At 33.2% G+C, this 17,406-nt stretch overlaps 3 protein-coding genes across 3 annotated transcripts; 2 read left to right on the top strand and 1 right to left on the bottom strand.

Annotated features, from left to right (window-relative positions):
• Positions 1 to 881: 881 nt before the first annotated feature.
• Positions 882 to 2,773, top strand: LOC114193203 (NAD(P)H-dependent 6'-deoxychalcone synthase). Its single transcript, XM_028082921.1, has 3 exons — positions 882 to 1,356; positions 1,927 to 2,170; positions 2,270 to 2,773. The coding sequence occupies exons 1-3, from the start codon at positions 1,037 to 1,039 to the stop codon at positions 2,648 to 2,650; spliced, it is 945 nt and encodes a 314-aa protein (XP_027938722.1). The 5' UTR covers positions 882 to 1,036; the 3' UTR covers positions 2,651 to 2,773.
• Positions 2,774 to 4,278: 1,505 nt separating this feature from the next.
• On the bottom strand, positions 4,279 to 10,571 carry SAR3 (SUPPRESSOR OF AUXIN RESISTANCE 3). The gene is made up of 6 exons (XM_028084247.2): positions 10,430 to 10,571; positions 7,399 to 9,967; positions 6,670 to 6,793; positions 5,609 to 5,757; positions 5,107 to 5,204; positions 4,279 to 4,715 (listed from the first exon to the last, which is right to left on the bottom strand). The coding sequence occupies exons 2-6, from the start codon at positions 9,901 to 9,903 to the stop codon at positions 4,520 to 4,522; spliced, it is 3,072 nt and encodes a 1,023-aa protein (XP_027940048.1). The 5' UTR covers positions 9,904 to 9,967; positions 10,430 to 10,571; the 3' UTR covers positions 4,279 to 4,519.
• An 887-nt stretch (positions 10,572 to 11,458) lies between these two features.
• Positions 11,459 to 16,276, top strand: LOC114193100 (uncharacterized). The gene is made up of 16 exons (XM_028082799.2): positions 11,459 to 11,691; positions 11,774 to 11,928; positions 12,014 to 12,093; positions 12,168 to 12,263; positions 12,383 to 12,506; positions 12,945 to 13,003; positions 13,111 to 13,176; positions 13,557 to 13,627; positions 14,025 to 14,121; positions 14,528 to 14,602; positions 14,806 to 14,904; positions 15,175 to 15,318; positions 15,406 to 15,435; positions 15,520 to 15,582; positions 15,702 to 15,779; positions 15,872 to 16,276. The coding sequence occupies exons 1-16, from the start codon at positions 11,576 to 11,578 to the stop codon at positions 15,953 to 15,955; spliced, it is 1,437 nt and encodes a 478-aa protein (XP_027938600.1). The 5' UTR covers positions 11,459 to 11,575; the 3' UTR covers positions 15,956 to 16,276.
• Positions 16,277 to 17,406: the final 1,130 nt, after the last annotated feature.

Raw genomic sequence — 17,406 nt, 5'->3', positions numbered from 1 at the left:
GACAAATTCTGAATAATTGATTAGTATTATTTATCATGTAAAAGATAAAAAGAAAAAATACACAACGACCGGACCCTCTGCACTTATTTATAATTAGAAGGGTTCATGATTAAGATACTAAGGAAAAAATATTGTCCATTTGATAATAACCTTTTCTTTAATCAATTCTTATATTTAATGAAATATTGTTAAAATAATAATATTTTGATAATTAAATTTTAATAATTTTTTTATAATTTAAAATGACATTATTTAAATAATTTTAAAATATAAAGAAATAAGAAAATAAAATAATTGAAAAGTCATTTAAAAAATGTTGATAAAATTGTTAAAATTTAATTATTAAAAAAATATTTTTCATCACACTCAATAGTTTTGTATTTTTTAAGAATTGATGTTAAAAATAGTTTAAATACTTTTCTTTTCTATTATCTAAAACGTCTTTTAAAAACAAAAGCATAACAAAATATATTTTCAATAATAAATAATATATTAAATGATTCTACCATCTTTGTTAGACTTGAAATTAGAATAATTATTAAAAAAATAATTTTTTAACAACTAAATTTTAATAACTTTTTTATAACCTCCGTAAAATCTTCTAAATGACTATTCTTTTTTATTTTCTTCTTTATATTACAAAATCACTACGAAAATATCACTTCGTATTATAAGCTGTCAAAATTTATTTTTCAAATTATCGTTGTACTGATAGTTAATATTTTGATTGTAACAATGGACAAACTTTGATCGAAAATTAGATAGTACCCAAGTCAACCATTGTTGAATAAAATAAGAATGTGATGGATGGAGCATGGAGGTAGATCAAACCTTAACCCACCTAACCTCTGAATGCAGACATTTCAAAGGTGGAATTCACAAATGATTGAAACAGATGAAGTGACCACATTTGTAGTATAAAAAGGGTGACCAGCCCAGTAGTTTCCATCACCTGCAAGCAACTAGTGTTGGTTCCTTGGTTCCTGGTTGCATTACACTACTAAACTATACTACTTAATCACCACTTCTTATTACAATGGTTGCTGTTGAAGTTCCCACGGTGGTGCTTCCAAACTCCTCTTCCCAACAGAGGGTGCCGGTGGTTGGAATGGGTTCTGCACCAGATTTCACCTGCAAGAAAGACACAAAGGAAGCAATCATTGAAGCCATAAAACAGGGTTACAGACACTTCGACACTGCTGCTGCTTATGGCTCTGAGCAAGCTCTTGGTGAAGCCTTGAAAGAAGCCGTTGAACTTGGCCTTGTCTCTCGCCAAGACCTCTTTGTCACTTCAAAGCTTTGGGTCACTGAAAACCATCCTCATCTTGTTGTTTCAGCTTTGCGCAAATCTCTCAGGTGATCAATTCATTCCATTTAAGATTTAAAAGGTTAAATATATTTTTTGTTTCACCCTGAAAATTTGAATCAATTCATTCCAAAACTTCGACAGATATTAAAAGTATGTTGATTTAGTCTTTTAACCAAATGTTTTTAAGTTAAAAGTATATGTTAGAAGTACTATGTCGACTAGAGATAAGGCCAATTCATAACTAAGTGAGGCGAAAACTTCATTTGACAAGCAGGTTTTGTGGGGTTGAGTTAGACTTAAAGTCCACTTCTAACATAGTATCAGAGCCAAGTTAAAGCCTATCCTAACGAACTTTCTTGAACATTTTACCCGATATCGGACCGCTAATGGATCACCCAAATTTTTTATTCTACGTACGAGATGAAACGTCAAAATTTGATTAAAATGACTAAATTACACATATTTCTAAAAATAAAAAAACTAATTTGATAGCTTCATGTAAGAACTATTTGATTTTTACTTAAAGTTACTAAACATAAACATAAGATATAACTTTGACGCATTTTGCTTGAAATATAAATTGATAATTTTACTCACATGAACCTTTTGTGATGCAGAACTCTTCAACTAGAGTACTTGGATCTTTATCTTATTCACTGGCCTCTCAGTTCTCAACCAGGAAAGTTTTCTTTTCCCATTGAAGTGGAAGATCTCTTGCCTTTTGATGTGAAGGGTGTGTGGGAAGCCATGGAAGAATGTCAAAAACTTGGCCTCACTAAAGCTATTGGGGTCAGCAACTTCTCTGTAAAGAAACTTCAGAATCTGTTGTCTGTTGCTACCATCCTTCCTGTGGTGAATCAAGTAATGATTTTTGTTTTCTTTTCTAATTTCTGTTCACAAGAAAGAAGATTCATGATGAATTCATATTAATTTTTATTTCTTACTAAATAAATATTGCAGGTGGAAATGAACCTTGCATGGCAACAAAAGAAACTGAGAGAGTTTTGCAGCACAAATGGTATAATCATAACAGCATTTTCACCTTTAAGGAAAGGTGCTAGCAGGGGCCCAAATGAAGTGATGGATAATGATGTTCTGAAAGAAATTGCAGATGCTCATGGCAAGTCCATAGCTCAAATTTCTCTGAGATGGTTATATGAACAAGGAGTCACTTTTGTTCCAAAAAGCTACGATAAGGAGAGGATGAACCAAAATTTGAAGATATTTGATTGGGCATTGACAGAAGAAGATCATAGTAAAATAAGTCAAATCCATCAAAGTCGTTTAATCAATGGACCCACCAAGCCACAACTCAATGATCTTTGGGATGATGAAATATGAACTACTTCTTGGTGTTTGAAATCCATGTATGTTGTTAGTATGTATGAAGAGCTTTGGAACAAGCTCAGTTCACTTGTGTTGAGGTTTAAATAAGTGATTCTACTTCTTGTTTGTGTTGCACAATCTCTTCTCTCTTACTTTCTTTTTTTCTTATCAAGCTAACATGCATTAGTTAAGTATATTATTTATAAAATAAAATATTTTGATAACTTAATAGCCACTTAATGATCTACTTCTAGGGTTTATTTAGATTGAAATAGGAATGGCAAGATAAGGAAAGGAGGAAAAAGGAGTGAAAGACAATGTTGTAGTAAACTTGATTAATATGATAAAAAAATATTAAATAATATAATACATTATAAAAATACCCTTAGTTTAATTATAATAAAAATAGGTATTAATTAAAATGTAAAATGATTAATTATAAAGTAATTAATTTATAAAAATAACAATAATATTCAAATTTCTTTTATTAACGACATTTCACAAAAATACATGATTTCAAATAATGTAATTTTACATTTCTATATAAATTTAATTTATTTCATTATTGGTTATTTTTAAAAAATTACTAATATCAAACTAAGTAGAGTGATTAAAAATGTTTAGATCAAATTAAATCAACAATTGAACTCCGAAAAAGCTGCGAAAATGCAACCTCGCGGCATTTTCGTCTTCTCAACTATATCGGATTTTACTTCACCAAATTATCATTTTCTGAAACGACATTGAAATAATTTAATAGAAGGACAATTGAGTGATTTTAAACATAATTGAGATTAAATTTTAAATAGATACACTTTAAATATAATTAAGTTTAAATGGATTTGAGGATAAAGTTAAATAAAATTAAGATTAAATGGAGAACTTTCAAAATCCTAACACTACACTAAAGAAATGTGTTAATACAGAATTAAAAACTTTCAAGAACCAAAAACTACATGAAAAAAAAAATGTGATGATATAAAGACTAAAAAGTCTATTTAACTAAGAATATGAGCGACATCTCACTAAAATTTTAAAATTAGAATACATGTAAGTGTTATTTAATATAATATTAAGAGCTCTTTTATTACTAAAGATAATTTATATTTTTGCATGCTCCTTGCGGAGTTAATCATTAATAATCCGAATGGTAAATATGGATCAACTTCCTCTTCTCTTAACTTTTCTCGGTCCACTAGCTATATATCCTGGCGAAGTATTTAAAATCAAATCAAATTGACTTTAGAAAATAAATTAAATTGAAAATTGACCAATCCAAAAATCACAACTTTAGATTTAATTATATTTTAGTTTAACTATATGTAAAATTAATATATAATATCAAGAGACTCAATCTTCTCTCTCATATTATTGAATTATCTTATCAGATTAAATTTAGATTCAAATTTCAAACCAAATAAAGACGAAGATCACCATACACACCCCTAATGAAATATCATGTTATTTATAATGACATAGTTGCATATAAATTCATGCTACTGAACGATACTGATATTTGGCTTGTGTTAAGATTTCCCTTGAAAAGTGGCACGTAATTTGAAATTTTGAATGCACAATTCCCAATTTGTTCCATTTCAACTCAGTTTTCTGAGATCAGGTCATGGTAGAAATTCATTAGACAATGACAGAAAATCGGTATCCCATCCATACATATCACCACTTATCAGTTGGCATACAAACAAAATTAATGAATGTTATTTAGGGGCATCTCATGCTTATCAATCATACAAGACCGAGATAAATAAACAAAAAACGCACAAATCTCATGAATCATATGCAGATAAAAATCCTGCCTTCCAAACACATCAAAGTTCTATTTTCTATTGGACTTTATATCTGACAGTAAATGGTAAAATTGTGGAATTAATTAGATATCTCTAAGAGGTAGCTGGTAAAAAGATATACTGCATCCTGCAAGTGACCGGAGCGTTGATCTTCTGGAATGGGAGCACTGAAAGCAGTGTCAAAGCAGTTAAATTGCTCATCACGGGTTGCACCCTCACCAACAGATGCTAGCAGCAAATCACATATCTCGCTTGCCATTCTTGAATACACCACCCTACAAAATCAGTAGTAAACGTGAATATGGAGAATAAAGTGTCTCTAAATGGATGGTCAATCACACGGTAAATACAGTCAGTCAGCTAATGAAATAATGTGTCAAAACATACAGGTGCTGAATTTATTGGATTAAATATGTGTGGCTTGGATGATGTAAAACCAGCTTCAATAACACTAGCAACTAGCAAGTAAAACTTCAAATATACTAACTGTGTTATAATATTTTGTTTTTTTCGCTTTTTAAGTCCGGTAGCCAACAACAAAATAGTGTTGGATAAGTATATTAGTCGACCTATAAAATCAGAAACAAAGCTGTACCAACTAAAAACAGGTAAACAAGCAGTTACTGCAAACATTTTTCCATGAACCACAAAGGACAACGTATATACCTTGCGTCAACAGGTAGTCTGCCACCCCAAACAGCCAGGGATTCATTTAGCTGACTGACAAAATCCTGACAAGCAGCATTTTTACTTTCAAGAGAATCCTGAAACAAGAAATTATATGATTTTAATTGGGTCCTAATCTCTAGAAGTTAAGACCACAATGTGAATATTCAGTCTCCAGATATAGCAAAAAACATAACCAAATAAATAGAATGTATGACATGGATGTCAACCTCTTCCATAACAACTTTGCTTCATGAACCACAATCAACACAGATAGGAAAAATTCACAGCAGTTACTTAACTTCATAAATCACGTTTTAAAGCCTATTAGAAGATTGTACGGTGTAATCATTGCAACAACTAAAAGCATTTCAAATTACAAGGTAACAGGCATTATTGTCTTCTACCACTGTAGAAATTCATACCATCGCAATCCACAGTTCATGTCAGGATCACATTGCAACCATTCACATAAAAGATAGGGGGGATGATATTTACATACCAATTCGGTCATGGAATTGGGATCACCCTGAAGCGAGTTTCTCATCAAATAAAATGAAATGTAAATTCCAGCTCCCAACTCCCAGTTTTCAGTTTCTGATTTATGGTCCTCCATGGAAGTTGCTATACTCCATATCTCAGCATGTTTTGCTGCACAAGATATTAAATAAGTTATCTAGGACACACTTATCTGAAAATAAAAGGAACAAATCCAGTCATTTTCTGCTACTGAAAAGAAACAGTAATAAAACATTTTCCATCACTTTAAAGTAGTGATGATACAGGAACAGGGTCAACCATATCGTAATGAATTTTCATGTAGTTTTTACAGAGTTTTTCTTTTGGTGATAACAAATATTATTTGGTACTTCAAGGTTTTACTATGTGTTGGTTTTCCATAGTTACGACTTTGTAATTCTAGGGTCAGATAATATCTAGACTCTCTCTCATTGCTTTTGAGCTTTTATCATGAGTCAATTGATACCCAAACCAACGACAATTCCTATCAATCTCACCAAGACGTACAGCAGTGCTAGATTAGGTGTTATTTATGGTTGAAGATTATATGTATGGATCACATCCTTCAAAGTGAAAACATTGTTTGAGAGGATGCTTGGAGAAACAAGACAACCGGCATGGTCTTGTGACCATTACAGAAAGTAGCCTAGAGTCTGGGGTTGTCTCAAAGCACAACTGATTAAGTGTTCAGAAAGGAAGGCTGTTCAATTTAATTGATCAACAAATATACTGGTGTTTTAAAGGCTCAGACCTTATATGATGAACCTCTTTTGAAGCATACAATTTAAAATAGAAAACCTATGGCAATAATTGGAGTATCATTTAAGTTTCTTTTTATCAATCAGGAAGAACTTTCAGTGCAGCAATGACCAAATGGGCAATTATGTGAAGTTCAGATAATCAGTAATTCTAGCCTATGTATGATTCACAAAAATTGTATATGATTACTAGTAAAAGCTCTAAACAATATGCTAGAAATAATAAGGAAAATACACACACGACTTTAGTAGTGTTTTTACCAAGCAAGATACACACACGACTTACATTGCAAGAACAATCTATGAGCAACCGAAGTTATAAAAATAGTATGAGCTTTCTGCCAATATGCACACTGAAGAAATTGCTCAAGGGCTTTCGAGTGATCCTGATTGTAATTATAATAAGTTGCCTGCACCACCACAACAAAAAACATTCAGACATCAAGAAGAGTCGTTTAAAGAAATACCAAACTCTTCAACATTTAAAGCATTAGCATAACCAATTAATCAATATAGAATATCAGGACAACAATTTAATTCAGTTTTAGTCATATATTGATCACAATGAGTGCCCATGTGAATCTAATAAGCACTTTTTGTCCTATAACAAATATAAATCCTATGGATTTTAAAACTCTAGCCAAGTGAAAATTTCATATATATATATATACAAACTGAAATAATAATATAGTCAGAATGTACAGTATGCTTGCATAATAGAGCAAGAAGGGATGGAAGATTAATATAGGAACAGGATGAACCTCCAAATCTTCAATTCCCTTTGAATTCCCCCATTCCACCTTAATTTTCAGGAACACGAATTGTGTTATTTTGGGGAAATGATGGGAATGGTACCCTGATGTACTATTTCACTCCAATCTGGTTTTAAACTTCCACAAACAGGAACATATTCCCTTTCAGCTAATTCCTTTACATTTCGATCATTATCTATCATCCAAACATGGTACGAGAGACATGTGAAAATAATAAATAGATAAGAAAATATGATACATACCAGTGCCTCGTGCATCCAGTCCGTGGGAATGCCCAAATCCTCAATGAACTGTTGCTGAGATTCGTCTGAACTCCAAGTTTCACAGTATTGGAACAATATTTCTCGAATCAAATTTACATGAAGATACGGATAATCTTCACGAAGGGGCAAGTGAAGGACCACATATATGGCCCAATGACATTTCCCTAAGCACAATAGCTGAGACACAAATGACATGTCTAGAATATGGAGATCGTTCGAACTGATAACACCCACAGCTTCCAATACTGCACGTTGATGCCAAATCATATTATAATCAAGTGGATCTGGGGAGGAAGAGAATGCACTAAACATAGCCTTCAGAAAGCTGAATTTTGTCTCTTCATTGGCATGAAGAAGCATTAGATAAAATGAAATGTCAAAGTGCTTATCTGAGTTCCAACCGATAACCTCTTCTAATGTTCCTTCATCAATAAAAAGGGGAACAGGATATGGAGCTGTTCCCTCATCAAGAAAATGCTTGTAAGTCTTAAAAGCAATGGGTAATGAAGAGTTTGGTGGTAATTTGTACCACATTAATAAACCTAAGAACCTCCTCCAGTCAATTTTAACATCATGCAATGCATCATGAATATTTCCTGCCAGCAATTCATAGAGTCTCAATCTGTCCTCTTCAATAAAACTAAAATCCAGCCCTTTATTTCTCCAAATATCAAGTTGTCTTGCTATATCAGCGCGATTCACAGTAGAACCACCAGCCTGACTTAATAAACAAGCCAATCTCACATCTCCTTTGGACACAGCCAGTTGTACTGCCTCATCCAGTTGCCTCCCAGTCAGGAGTACAAAAATATGTTGCAGATAATCAGAATCATTTAGAGAGCTTATTTGATTTTGAACATGATAGGAAACACTCTCTCGCAACCAATAACTAAACTCTGCCCTCCTTATTAGAGGGAGTGCTTCTTGGTCGACATCTTGAGAAATTTCCTTTATATCCTGCATCATATCTTCCTCATTGTCAGCACCCAAAGATTCTACTTGACCTTTTTCTTCTCTATCAGAAAAAAGAACTCTAATTAATTCCCAGGTCATTACTTGGTGTGTCAGACCCAAACGAGTAGAGGAAGATAACCCAGGAACACTCAGTTGCCTCTCAATAAGATCACAGTACTGATGAGAAATCTCAGACAGGATCGTACGATTAGCTTCAAGCTTTTGAAGTTTCAATCTGCAGGGACCAATTTCAACTTCTTTCATCACATGATTTATTCCTTTGTGAAATTTTAATGGAGATACCAAAGCATGTTCGATAAGTTCCTCACTCACTTTTTTATTTTCATCCCTGACCACATTATCAAAAGCAACTTTCTCCAAATTGATGACAGACGATAACAGTCTGTGATCACCACTGCTTCCTACAGGTGCACCAGAGTGTACAAGAATGCCGTTTGGTCCCCAACCAACTCGAAATGACTTACCCATAAATAGACCAGCATCAACTATATTGTGAGCACAGTTTCCAGATACTGGAGTTTCATGTTTGAGATCAAGATTAAAACCTTGTGATTTAACTGTCCTAAGAGGCACGGCCTTATGCTGCTGAACCATCAAAATGCCTCCAGGAGAATTTGAATCAAAATTACCATGTTTATACTCAAGTAATGGAAATGGAGTTTTTCTTGGAACTGGTGGGGTGAAACGATGGTTAATGACGTGAGCAGAACTTTGTAATGGCCGTACATACTGCTTGTCAGAAGATGATTTATGACTTAAGTCTTCTACCTCTTCGTCATCTGGAAACATCAACAATCTCATTTCTCTCATCTTAACAGGATCAAGCCTAAGATGAGAAGGTAGAGAATGAGAAAGCTCAACTTCATTGGTATTTGATGGTGATTCTTTCCCAACATCATATACCTCAGCATCATCCATGACGATGTCTTCCTCATCATCATCTCCAAACCCAAATCTGCTGAAGTGTTCAACTAAGAATTTCCACTCACCAGTCACTAGATCAAAGGAAATAAATTGCGCTTCCTGTCTCTCTGTAATTTGTTTTAATTTTTTCACTATAACATCTTCCTTGCCCTTCATAGACTTCAATATTTCACTGTCTAATACCAAAACTACTTCAGCTGCTTTGTTAAGGCCCTGACCAACCGCAGGCTTATCATTTTCATCACTATATACAACTATCTCATGCCTGCGAAAGTTGACAATTTCATCTATATGTAACCCCCTCACATCAGTTTCGTTAAGATACCTGACATATCCATAACCAAATCTTCCAACAGTGAAATCAGAAACACGGCCGCAATAACCAGGTTCAACAAGCTCCCTGGCCACTAATTCCTTCAGAGATGGTTTGGTATAATAACCGCTTGAGTTCAATACAGGCAAAAAAGCTTCAGCTTCTGTCATGATATCAACGGACGGAGCAATGCAGCCTTTATAAACCCTTCTCCTCTTACAAGTATGCAGCAGCACGAATGAATCAGAGATGCCTCCAACGTCACATTCCATCACAAATTTAGGTCAAAGCAAAATCTGCCCATTGAAATTCGAACACTATTCCCTGACGTATTCTCTAAACAGAAAATAAAACAAAAAACAAAAAAAGGAGATTAAGCACATATGCCTGCAAGGTAAACTGGGTGCGGCATGTTCCCATATGAAACAATCCCAAAGCAAGCAAATAATAGCAAAACAAAACATTATGAACTATACAGGTATCAATTTACCTCTTAGGTTAACTTTTCAAAACGTGTCAGAAGATAAAAGAAAAAGAAAATGCAATATAGCTACACTACACAGTAGAGGTATTCACATTCATTGAATAAATTTGAGTTTAAGAAGATGCAAAACACGGATTGTTTGATTCAGCTGCCATCGGGATCAACCTTAGTGAAAGTGCGGCACAGCATATAGAAGTGCGGAAACAGAAGGAATGAAAAACCTAATAGAGTTCAGTAGCGAAACACAGTGCGTAAAGAAGAAGAGAGAAAGAAATGAAGTAGAGTGAAGTTGAGTAAGTCTGAGATGAACTCACGTCGCAGTAGGAGCAGTGGCGAGCAACCACGCCTGAGAGGGAATGGTTTAGCGGGATTGGGATGGAAAATTAAAGTTGGGCCTAGTTTTAATACCGTGAAGAAAAAAACGGGAATGGCTTTTTACACTCTCCCCAGTTCCTGATTTAGTCAATTTTCTTACTTAACATATAGAATAGATTAAACTATAAATACTTTATAACTAGTCACTCTTCCTTCTTAATTTTCTTACTTAAAAATATAGATTAAATTAAATTTAAAATAATTCATAAATTTAATTATTTTTAATTAAGTTTTTATTAAACTTTTTCTTAATGTTTAAAATATTTGTATTTTCAACCCAGTTCTTATGTATTTAATTTTTGGGTTAAATATTTTTTTCCCTCAATTTTAGTAAAAATTGGAATTAATTCATTCTGGAAACTTTGTCCTAATTTAGTGTCTCCAACTTTAGAATTGCGTAAATTTAATCTTTTCAAGCAAAATTCGTTAAGTTTATTTAACATTTAAACGTATTTCATGATAGCATTTGAGGTGTTTACACTGTTTGACACATTTTTGTTTCAAAATTAACTAAAAAACTATCATAAAACGCATTTGAAACGTCAAATAAACTTAACAAAATCTGATTAAAAGGATTAAATCCACTCAATTTTGAAATTGGAAACCAAATTAGGTCAAAGTTTTGAAAATAGACCAATTTCAATTTTACCCTTAATCTTTTATTAGACATTAAGAACGTAATTTCTTCTTGAAGATAAATTTACGATTATCTTATCTGAAATAACTTTTCATTTTATATTCTAAGGTATATAGTATGAAATATATATTTTTATTTTAAAATGCATAATAAAATATAAAATTTATATTGCAAATTATATATTCTGAAATACACAAATTTATATGGAGGTGCAGAATAAAATTATGGAAATTCAGAAAGAAAGAAGCTACCCAAAATAAAGATGCAGGAAGATGTGAGGGTTGGGCCGTATTGGGCCTAAGCCCATAAAATTCTCACCGCGAAAGGGTTGTTCTTCTCTTCCCTCTTCTTCTGTTTCCTTTTCCTATAAACCCTCTGGAGTAGCAATACCCGTGGCTGCTGCTGCTGTTGTGTGCATTCCTTCCGTTGAGTCGTTTCTTAACCGAAAATGATTTCCGCGATTTCGTGGGTGCCGAAAGGGGTTTCGAAGTCGGAGCCTATCGTCGCTGATCCTCCTCCGGAAGAGGAAATTCAAGAACTCATCGCCAACCACAAAAACGCAAGGTCCTTTAGGTTCCAACAAAATTTTAAATCTCATTCACTAATAAAACCCTGACATTCACTTTTTAATTTTGTTTATGTACAGTGAAGACGGTGACAATGAAGACGCCAACGATGAAGTAGTGGCGCAAGCATTAACAGTAGCGGCTGCAGTTGGCAAAGCTTCCACCGGAAGCACTGACGAAATAACCATTGCTTTAAAGGACCTTGACATGGACCATTACGATGACGAAGAAGAAGGTGTCTCTGTCTTTCTATCATCGTGTGACTCTATATTCTTCTATATGATTATTGATGTACCTACTATGCTTGTCATTTTGTTTAGGAATTGAGTTATTCAGTTCCGGAGTTGGTGAACTTTATTATCCGAGTAACGACATGGATCCTTATATCAAAGATAAAAACGTAAGTTTCAACACTTGGTCACTTTATGAGCATGGTGGTACTTCTTATAATCTTACGCTGTTATGATGCTTCAGGCTGATGATTCCGAAGATCTTGAAGACATGATTATTAATCCAACTGATTCTGTCATTGTTTATGCGTGTACTGAAGATGATGTTAGTCTTCTTGAGGTGAGTTAAATGTTTTTTGGCTTGTGAAGTCGAGTCATGGTATATTATACTGATACACTCTTGTACTTTGTTTACTATCCAAAAGGTTAACTTACCTCACGTTGCTTCCTGCACTGTAGGTTTGGGTACTCGAGGATGCGGAGTCCAATGAAAGGAACATGTATCCTCACCATAACATCATTATTCCAGCGTTTCCACTCTGCACAGCTTGGCTCGATTGCCCTCTTAACGGAGGAGAAAGAGGTTTAAACCATTGGTCCTTTGCACAATATAGCCCTCATGAGTATATTTGTGTTGATCAGATTGTTTGATTTTTTTGTGCAATTCAACTTTTCACCTTCCCCGGCTTACAACAATTAATTGAATTGAAGGACTCCTAGAAAAGGTGAAAATATAAAAAGCCTGAAGAAAAACTTGTAAACCATCTTAATTATACGATCTGATGATTCTATCTCCAAAGGTGAATTGAAAACATTGTAGATAAACGTTAAATTTCATCACAAAATAGTGAGATTAGTATGTGATGTTAACTTCTGTTGTGTGACCATTAATATTTTTTTTCAATGTTTGAGTAACTTTTTCGAGGTTTGAATTACCCAATTTGTGCTTAAAAATACTAGAGACCTGCTTGATGTCTTTGCTTTATTTTAGGAGCCTAATATAATTTCATTGTTATCACAGGAAACTTCATAGCTGTGGGTTCAATGGAACCCTCCATAGAAATTTGGGACCTTGACGTTGTAAGTGCTTTGATTTCATAAATTTAAGTTAGCTGTATGAAAGTTTCATACACAAAAAAGAGAAATCTTTTTTTGCCGAATACCTTTTAATTTTCATTTGTTCTCAGATTGATGCGGTGCAGCCATGTGTGGTTTTGGGTGGATTTGTTGAAGAAAAGAAAAAGGGAAAAAAGGTTAATTTCACTCCCCTTAGAATCACGTGATTACCAAAGGTTATGCTTTCAAGTCATTGTGTGTGTAATTGTTTCTGATAAAACTTTGTGTTTGTCTTTTTGTGATTCATGAATTTAACTTTTATTTGGGATCGCGAACAGCGTTTAGCAGGACTGAAATTACAGAGGTCTTTGCGCATATGAGGATTGAAGCAACAACTTTCAAAATCATATTTTTGCTTGTACTTTTTTGTAATACTTAATGTAGAACTGCTAGGAATACCCTTTCTTGTACGTTTCAGATTTTTGAACCCAATATGTTCGGCCATTTCTTATTAAAATCTGATTTCCAGCTTTGATAAGAATTTCATTTTCTTATTCTTCAAACTGTTTTGTTTCAGAAATCAATCAAATACATAAATGACAGTCACACTGACTCGGTACTGGGTCTTGCTTGGAACAAGGAGTACAGGTATGTAGAATTAAAAATGCATTATGCTTTTATTTCCTTTTCTTGATGTTTTCCTTTACACACACACACACACTCACAGATTAAGCTGCTTCAAGAGTTACTTTGAGAGCAGATGTATTAGTAGTTCCATTTCTAGTTGAAAACAACAAATTAGAATGACTCAAGAGTTACCCTTCATCCTCACTATTTGTTGAATCTAACTATTAAAGGTGATTTACTTGTTAAAACCATTATTTAGGCAAAATAAAGGGTGAAGATGAGGAATAACTCTTTTTGATTTACGCTTGGAGTAACTTGATTCCTTCTTATACATAGATACACACACCCACACACATATCTATATATTTTTTGTACTCCAATGCTTGATACCTCTCTTGACATTTATTCTTAAAAAAAGGAATATACTAGCGAGTGCCAGTGCTGACAAGCAAGTAAAGATTTGGGATGTGGTTACTGGGAAGTGTGATATCACAATGGAGCATCACACGGACAAGGCAAGAAATTAGCTAGAGTATAATTTTTTTTTTTATCATAAGGTCAATTCATTTTATTGATGAAATGAACTTTTTGTTCTTCATGTTTACACACTTTTGTAGAATTGTAGAACTTTGTGATTTAAAGCATCAATAGATTGAGGTGATTTTCACTGTACTATTATGTACTAAAGATGGAACGATTATGATAATATAGAACTTTGAATTAAATGAACTATTCAAAGAAGATATGTGTGGGTGTGAGACAAATTTACAAGTCTTTCTCGTGCCTTTGTTGAGCAATGCTCCACATTTTGTTAATGAGGGAAGAGATTTGTCTCTTATTTGAATCATTTAATGCGTTTTTATTGAATCGTCGGCTACTACTTTAAAATGACCTGATGTCTATTATTTATCTCTTGTACAGGTTCAAGCAGTTGCTTGGAATCATCATGCACCGCAGGTTCTTCTTAGTGGTTCGTTTGATCATACTGTAGTCTTGGTAATTATCCAATATTCCTTGATTACTCAGCATTTCTCTATTGTACTCTACCGTTGATTGCTTATTAAACTGTGCCCTTTGGTTGTACAGTGATATGCTGGCCTTCCTTTCTATTTAAAAATCAATGTATTACCTTGAAAATTTTGGTTCTTTTGTTTGAAATTTGTTTAGCTATCTAACGTTTATATCTATTACAATTTCAGAAGGATGGAAGGATGCCAACACATTCTGGCTATAAGTGGTCAGTCACAGCTGATGTAGAGAGCTTGGCATGGGATCCGCACACCGAACACTCTTTTGTGGTGTGTTATAGTTATTTACAAGGCCCGAACACTCCATTTTATCTTTTTTATAAAACATGGTTTTGATAAAACAGACTAGCTCTTTTTTCGAATTTTTGATAAAATATATTCCAACATTCTTTAGCTACTGACATTCAAGTGTGTGTGTATGATTATTTAATATTTATTAACCAAAAAAGGGTTTTGGGGGGTGGAAGAGGGGCCAATTCTTGATTTTTTATTTTGCGGATGAACAAGTATTAGTTAACTAATAGTTTAATTGTTCTGTAGGTGAGTCTTGAAGATGGTATTGTCAAGGGTTTTGATATTCGGACGGCCAAATCTGATTCCTCATCCGACCTAAGTTCAACTTTTACACTTCATGCACATGACAAACCTGTTTCCTCAGTATCGTATAATCCATCAGCACCTAATGTATGTGTTTTTAAGATTTGATTTTTGTGACCAATGATTATGTATTTTAGTTTAACTGTGTCATATTGAACGACTTTTTTCATGCAGCTTCTCGCGACTGGATCCATGGACAAAACGGTAATGGTGAAGTCAATTTTGTTAGTTTTCTGTATACTTTGCAGATTGAAATTCATCTTATCTAGCACCTATTATTTGTCACAGGTAAAACTTTGGGATTTGTCGAACAACCAACCCTCCTGCGTAGCATCTAAATCTCCTAAAGCTGTACGTTTCTTTCTTTTTTTATCTTTTCTTTTTCATTCATTTCTAATGGGAAAGTTTCTATGAATCATAATATATTTATTAATTGGGAACTGATGACATCTTTTTATGGTGTTTCTTAGGGTGCTATCTTTAAAATCTCTTTCTCAGAGGACAATCCCTTCTTGTTGGCTATCGGAGGCTCAAAGGGTAAATTACAAGTAAGTGAAAAGGGGCGATTAACAATACTTTCTTGCTCTTTATTTGTTCTCTGATTCTGTGTGAAATAATTGTTGTAACTTATGATTTGTAGCTATGGGACACCTTATCTGATTCTGGCGTCGCTCGAAGATATGGCAACTACAACAACAAGAATAAATCGCAATCTGGTCCTTGAGATCATAAAGAGTTTGTCTTCCTGTACTGCTCAAGCTGTGCCGCACAAATCAATTTTGGGATTCACTGCATATTTTCTAGCGTTGTTTTTCGTGTCCATGTAACATGTATGTACTAACCGATATGAATGGGTGGTTCGACATAATTTTATTTTGTGATTCCAACACTTCTCAGGTATTAGTTTGGAGATCTTTTATTTTTGGTGAAAAGCCAAATAGAAAATTACTAAGACATGCTTTGTTTTACTTTTCTGTTTTGATGATGTACATAAAAATGATTGTTTATGGAAATTCTTGAGATAAAATGATGTTGTTGGATTAAATGTCATTTGCATCAGTAATTACATAATTATAGGTTGAAATATTGACTTGATTTTTGCTTCCTCTTAATTTGAACAATTACTGGCCTCGTACTTGAAGATTCTTTCTCACTACATGCAACAACATATAAAAGGCAGCATGTGAGGTTGTATCGAGTGCAGTGCGCTTGTCTAAAATCAATCGTGGATTAGTTCTGCCGAGACATTTTCAAGGACAACTCAGGATACTTTTTATTCTTTGTGGTCACCCATTTCTAACATTGTTTATCAATATTTTGGTATGAACAACTTATATATGTATTTTTGAAATATTCAAGAGTGAGTACATGCTAATTTATTACGGAATTATAAACAGTGCTTTTTAAAATTAAATAAATTGATTTTAGTATTATATAAAATAAAAACGTATATGATTTTGTGACTTAATTCAATATTTAATTAAAATATATATGCTCTTGTAGTCCCTCTAATTGTTATATTTGTGTATTTATATGAATTTAAAATAAAATAAATATATTTCTTGACATTCTCACGGAACAAGGTGTAGTATTGTCATTTGACAGTTAACAGCTTAATCACACCCTTTTTTGTTAATAATTAAGTTTATTATTGATTTGACAAATACCTAAAATATAAGTAGACATGCTGCTCATTTATTATTTTCTGTACTAATTGGTCAAATTTATAATATTTTGGTACTACTTTTCGAGCGTGGCTTCATCTTTCTCTGTAGTAGCTATAATATTTACTGGGTTAATGATACTTTAACATCCAAAACTTTTTTACTCTGATTGGATATTATCTTTCTGTACAATTTACTTTCTCTTTTTTCTTTACAATTACAAAAATTCACTTTTGTTGGGGCCATTTTAATTTTGAAATAAGTTGTCAAATAGTAGTCGTTGGTATCAAAGAATTTTTTCCTATTTACACTTGACACGTTAGCCCTTTATTAGTTATAAGTTTTATTTTAATACTTTAATTTTATTTGTTCTATCAAAATAATCTGTAAATCTCTCTCTAATATGTTAATCACTCTTTTTTCATTATTATCAAAACTGACACTGAGGTTTTACTTTGAAGACTTGTCAAAGTCTCACTATGTCTTCTGTATTTTTCTTCATATATTTATA

Source organism: Vigna unguiculata, chromosome 8 (assembly GCF_037176805.1).
Source record: "Vigna unguiculata cultivar grain cowpea cultivar isolate G323 ecotype 2 chromosome 8, ASM3717680v1, whole genome shotgun sequence".
Taxonomy (NCBI): domain Eukaryota; kingdom Viridiplantae; phylum Streptophyta; class Magnoliopsida; order Fabales; family Fabaceae; genus Vigna; species Vigna unguiculata.
The sequence above is the reverse complement of the archived record's forward strand: the minus strand, read 5'-3'. Positions and strand labels throughout refer to the sequence as shown.

Excerpts from the sequence above, each read along its gene's own strand:
- LOC114193203 (XM_028082921.1), top strand. The coding sequence starts at position 1,037 with ATGGTTGCTGTTGAAGTTCCCACGGTGGTGCTTCCAAACTCCTCTTCC. Across the intron at positions 1,357-1,926 it reads GCTTTGCGCAAATCTCTCAG|AACTCTTCAACTAGAGTACT; the intron begins GTGATCAATTCA and ends TTTGTGATGCAG. Across the intron at positions 2,171-2,269 it reads TCCTTCCTGTGGTGAATCAA|GTGGAAATGAACCTTGCATG; the intron begins GTAATGATTTTT and ends TAAATATTGCAG.
- SAR3 (XM_028084247.2), bottom strand. The coding sequence starts at position 9,903 with ATGGAATGTGACGTTGGAGGCATCTCTGATTCATTCGTGCTGCTGCAT. Across the intron at positions 6,794-7,398 it reads ACTGGATGCACGAGGCACTG|GCAACTTATTATAATTACAA; the intron begins GTATGTATCATA and ends GTGGTGGTGCAG. Across the intron at positions 5,205-5,608 it reads CCAATTCCATGACCGAATTG|GATTCTCTTGAAAGTAAAAA; the intron begins GTATGTAAATAT and ends TTCTTGTTTCAG.
- LOC114193100 (XM_028082799.2), top strand. The coding sequence starts at position 11,576 with ATGATTTCCGCGATTTCGTGGGTGCCGAAAGGGGTTTCGAAGTCGGAG. Across the intron at positions 14,122-14,527 it reads TGGAGCATCACACGGACAAG|GTTCAAGCAGTTGCTTGGAA; the intron begins GCAAGAAATTAG and ends TCTCTTGTACAG. Across the intron at positions 15,436-15,519 it reads CTGGATCCATGGACAAAACG|GTAAAACTTTGGGATTTGTC; the intron begins GTAATGGTGAAG and ends TATTTGTCACAG.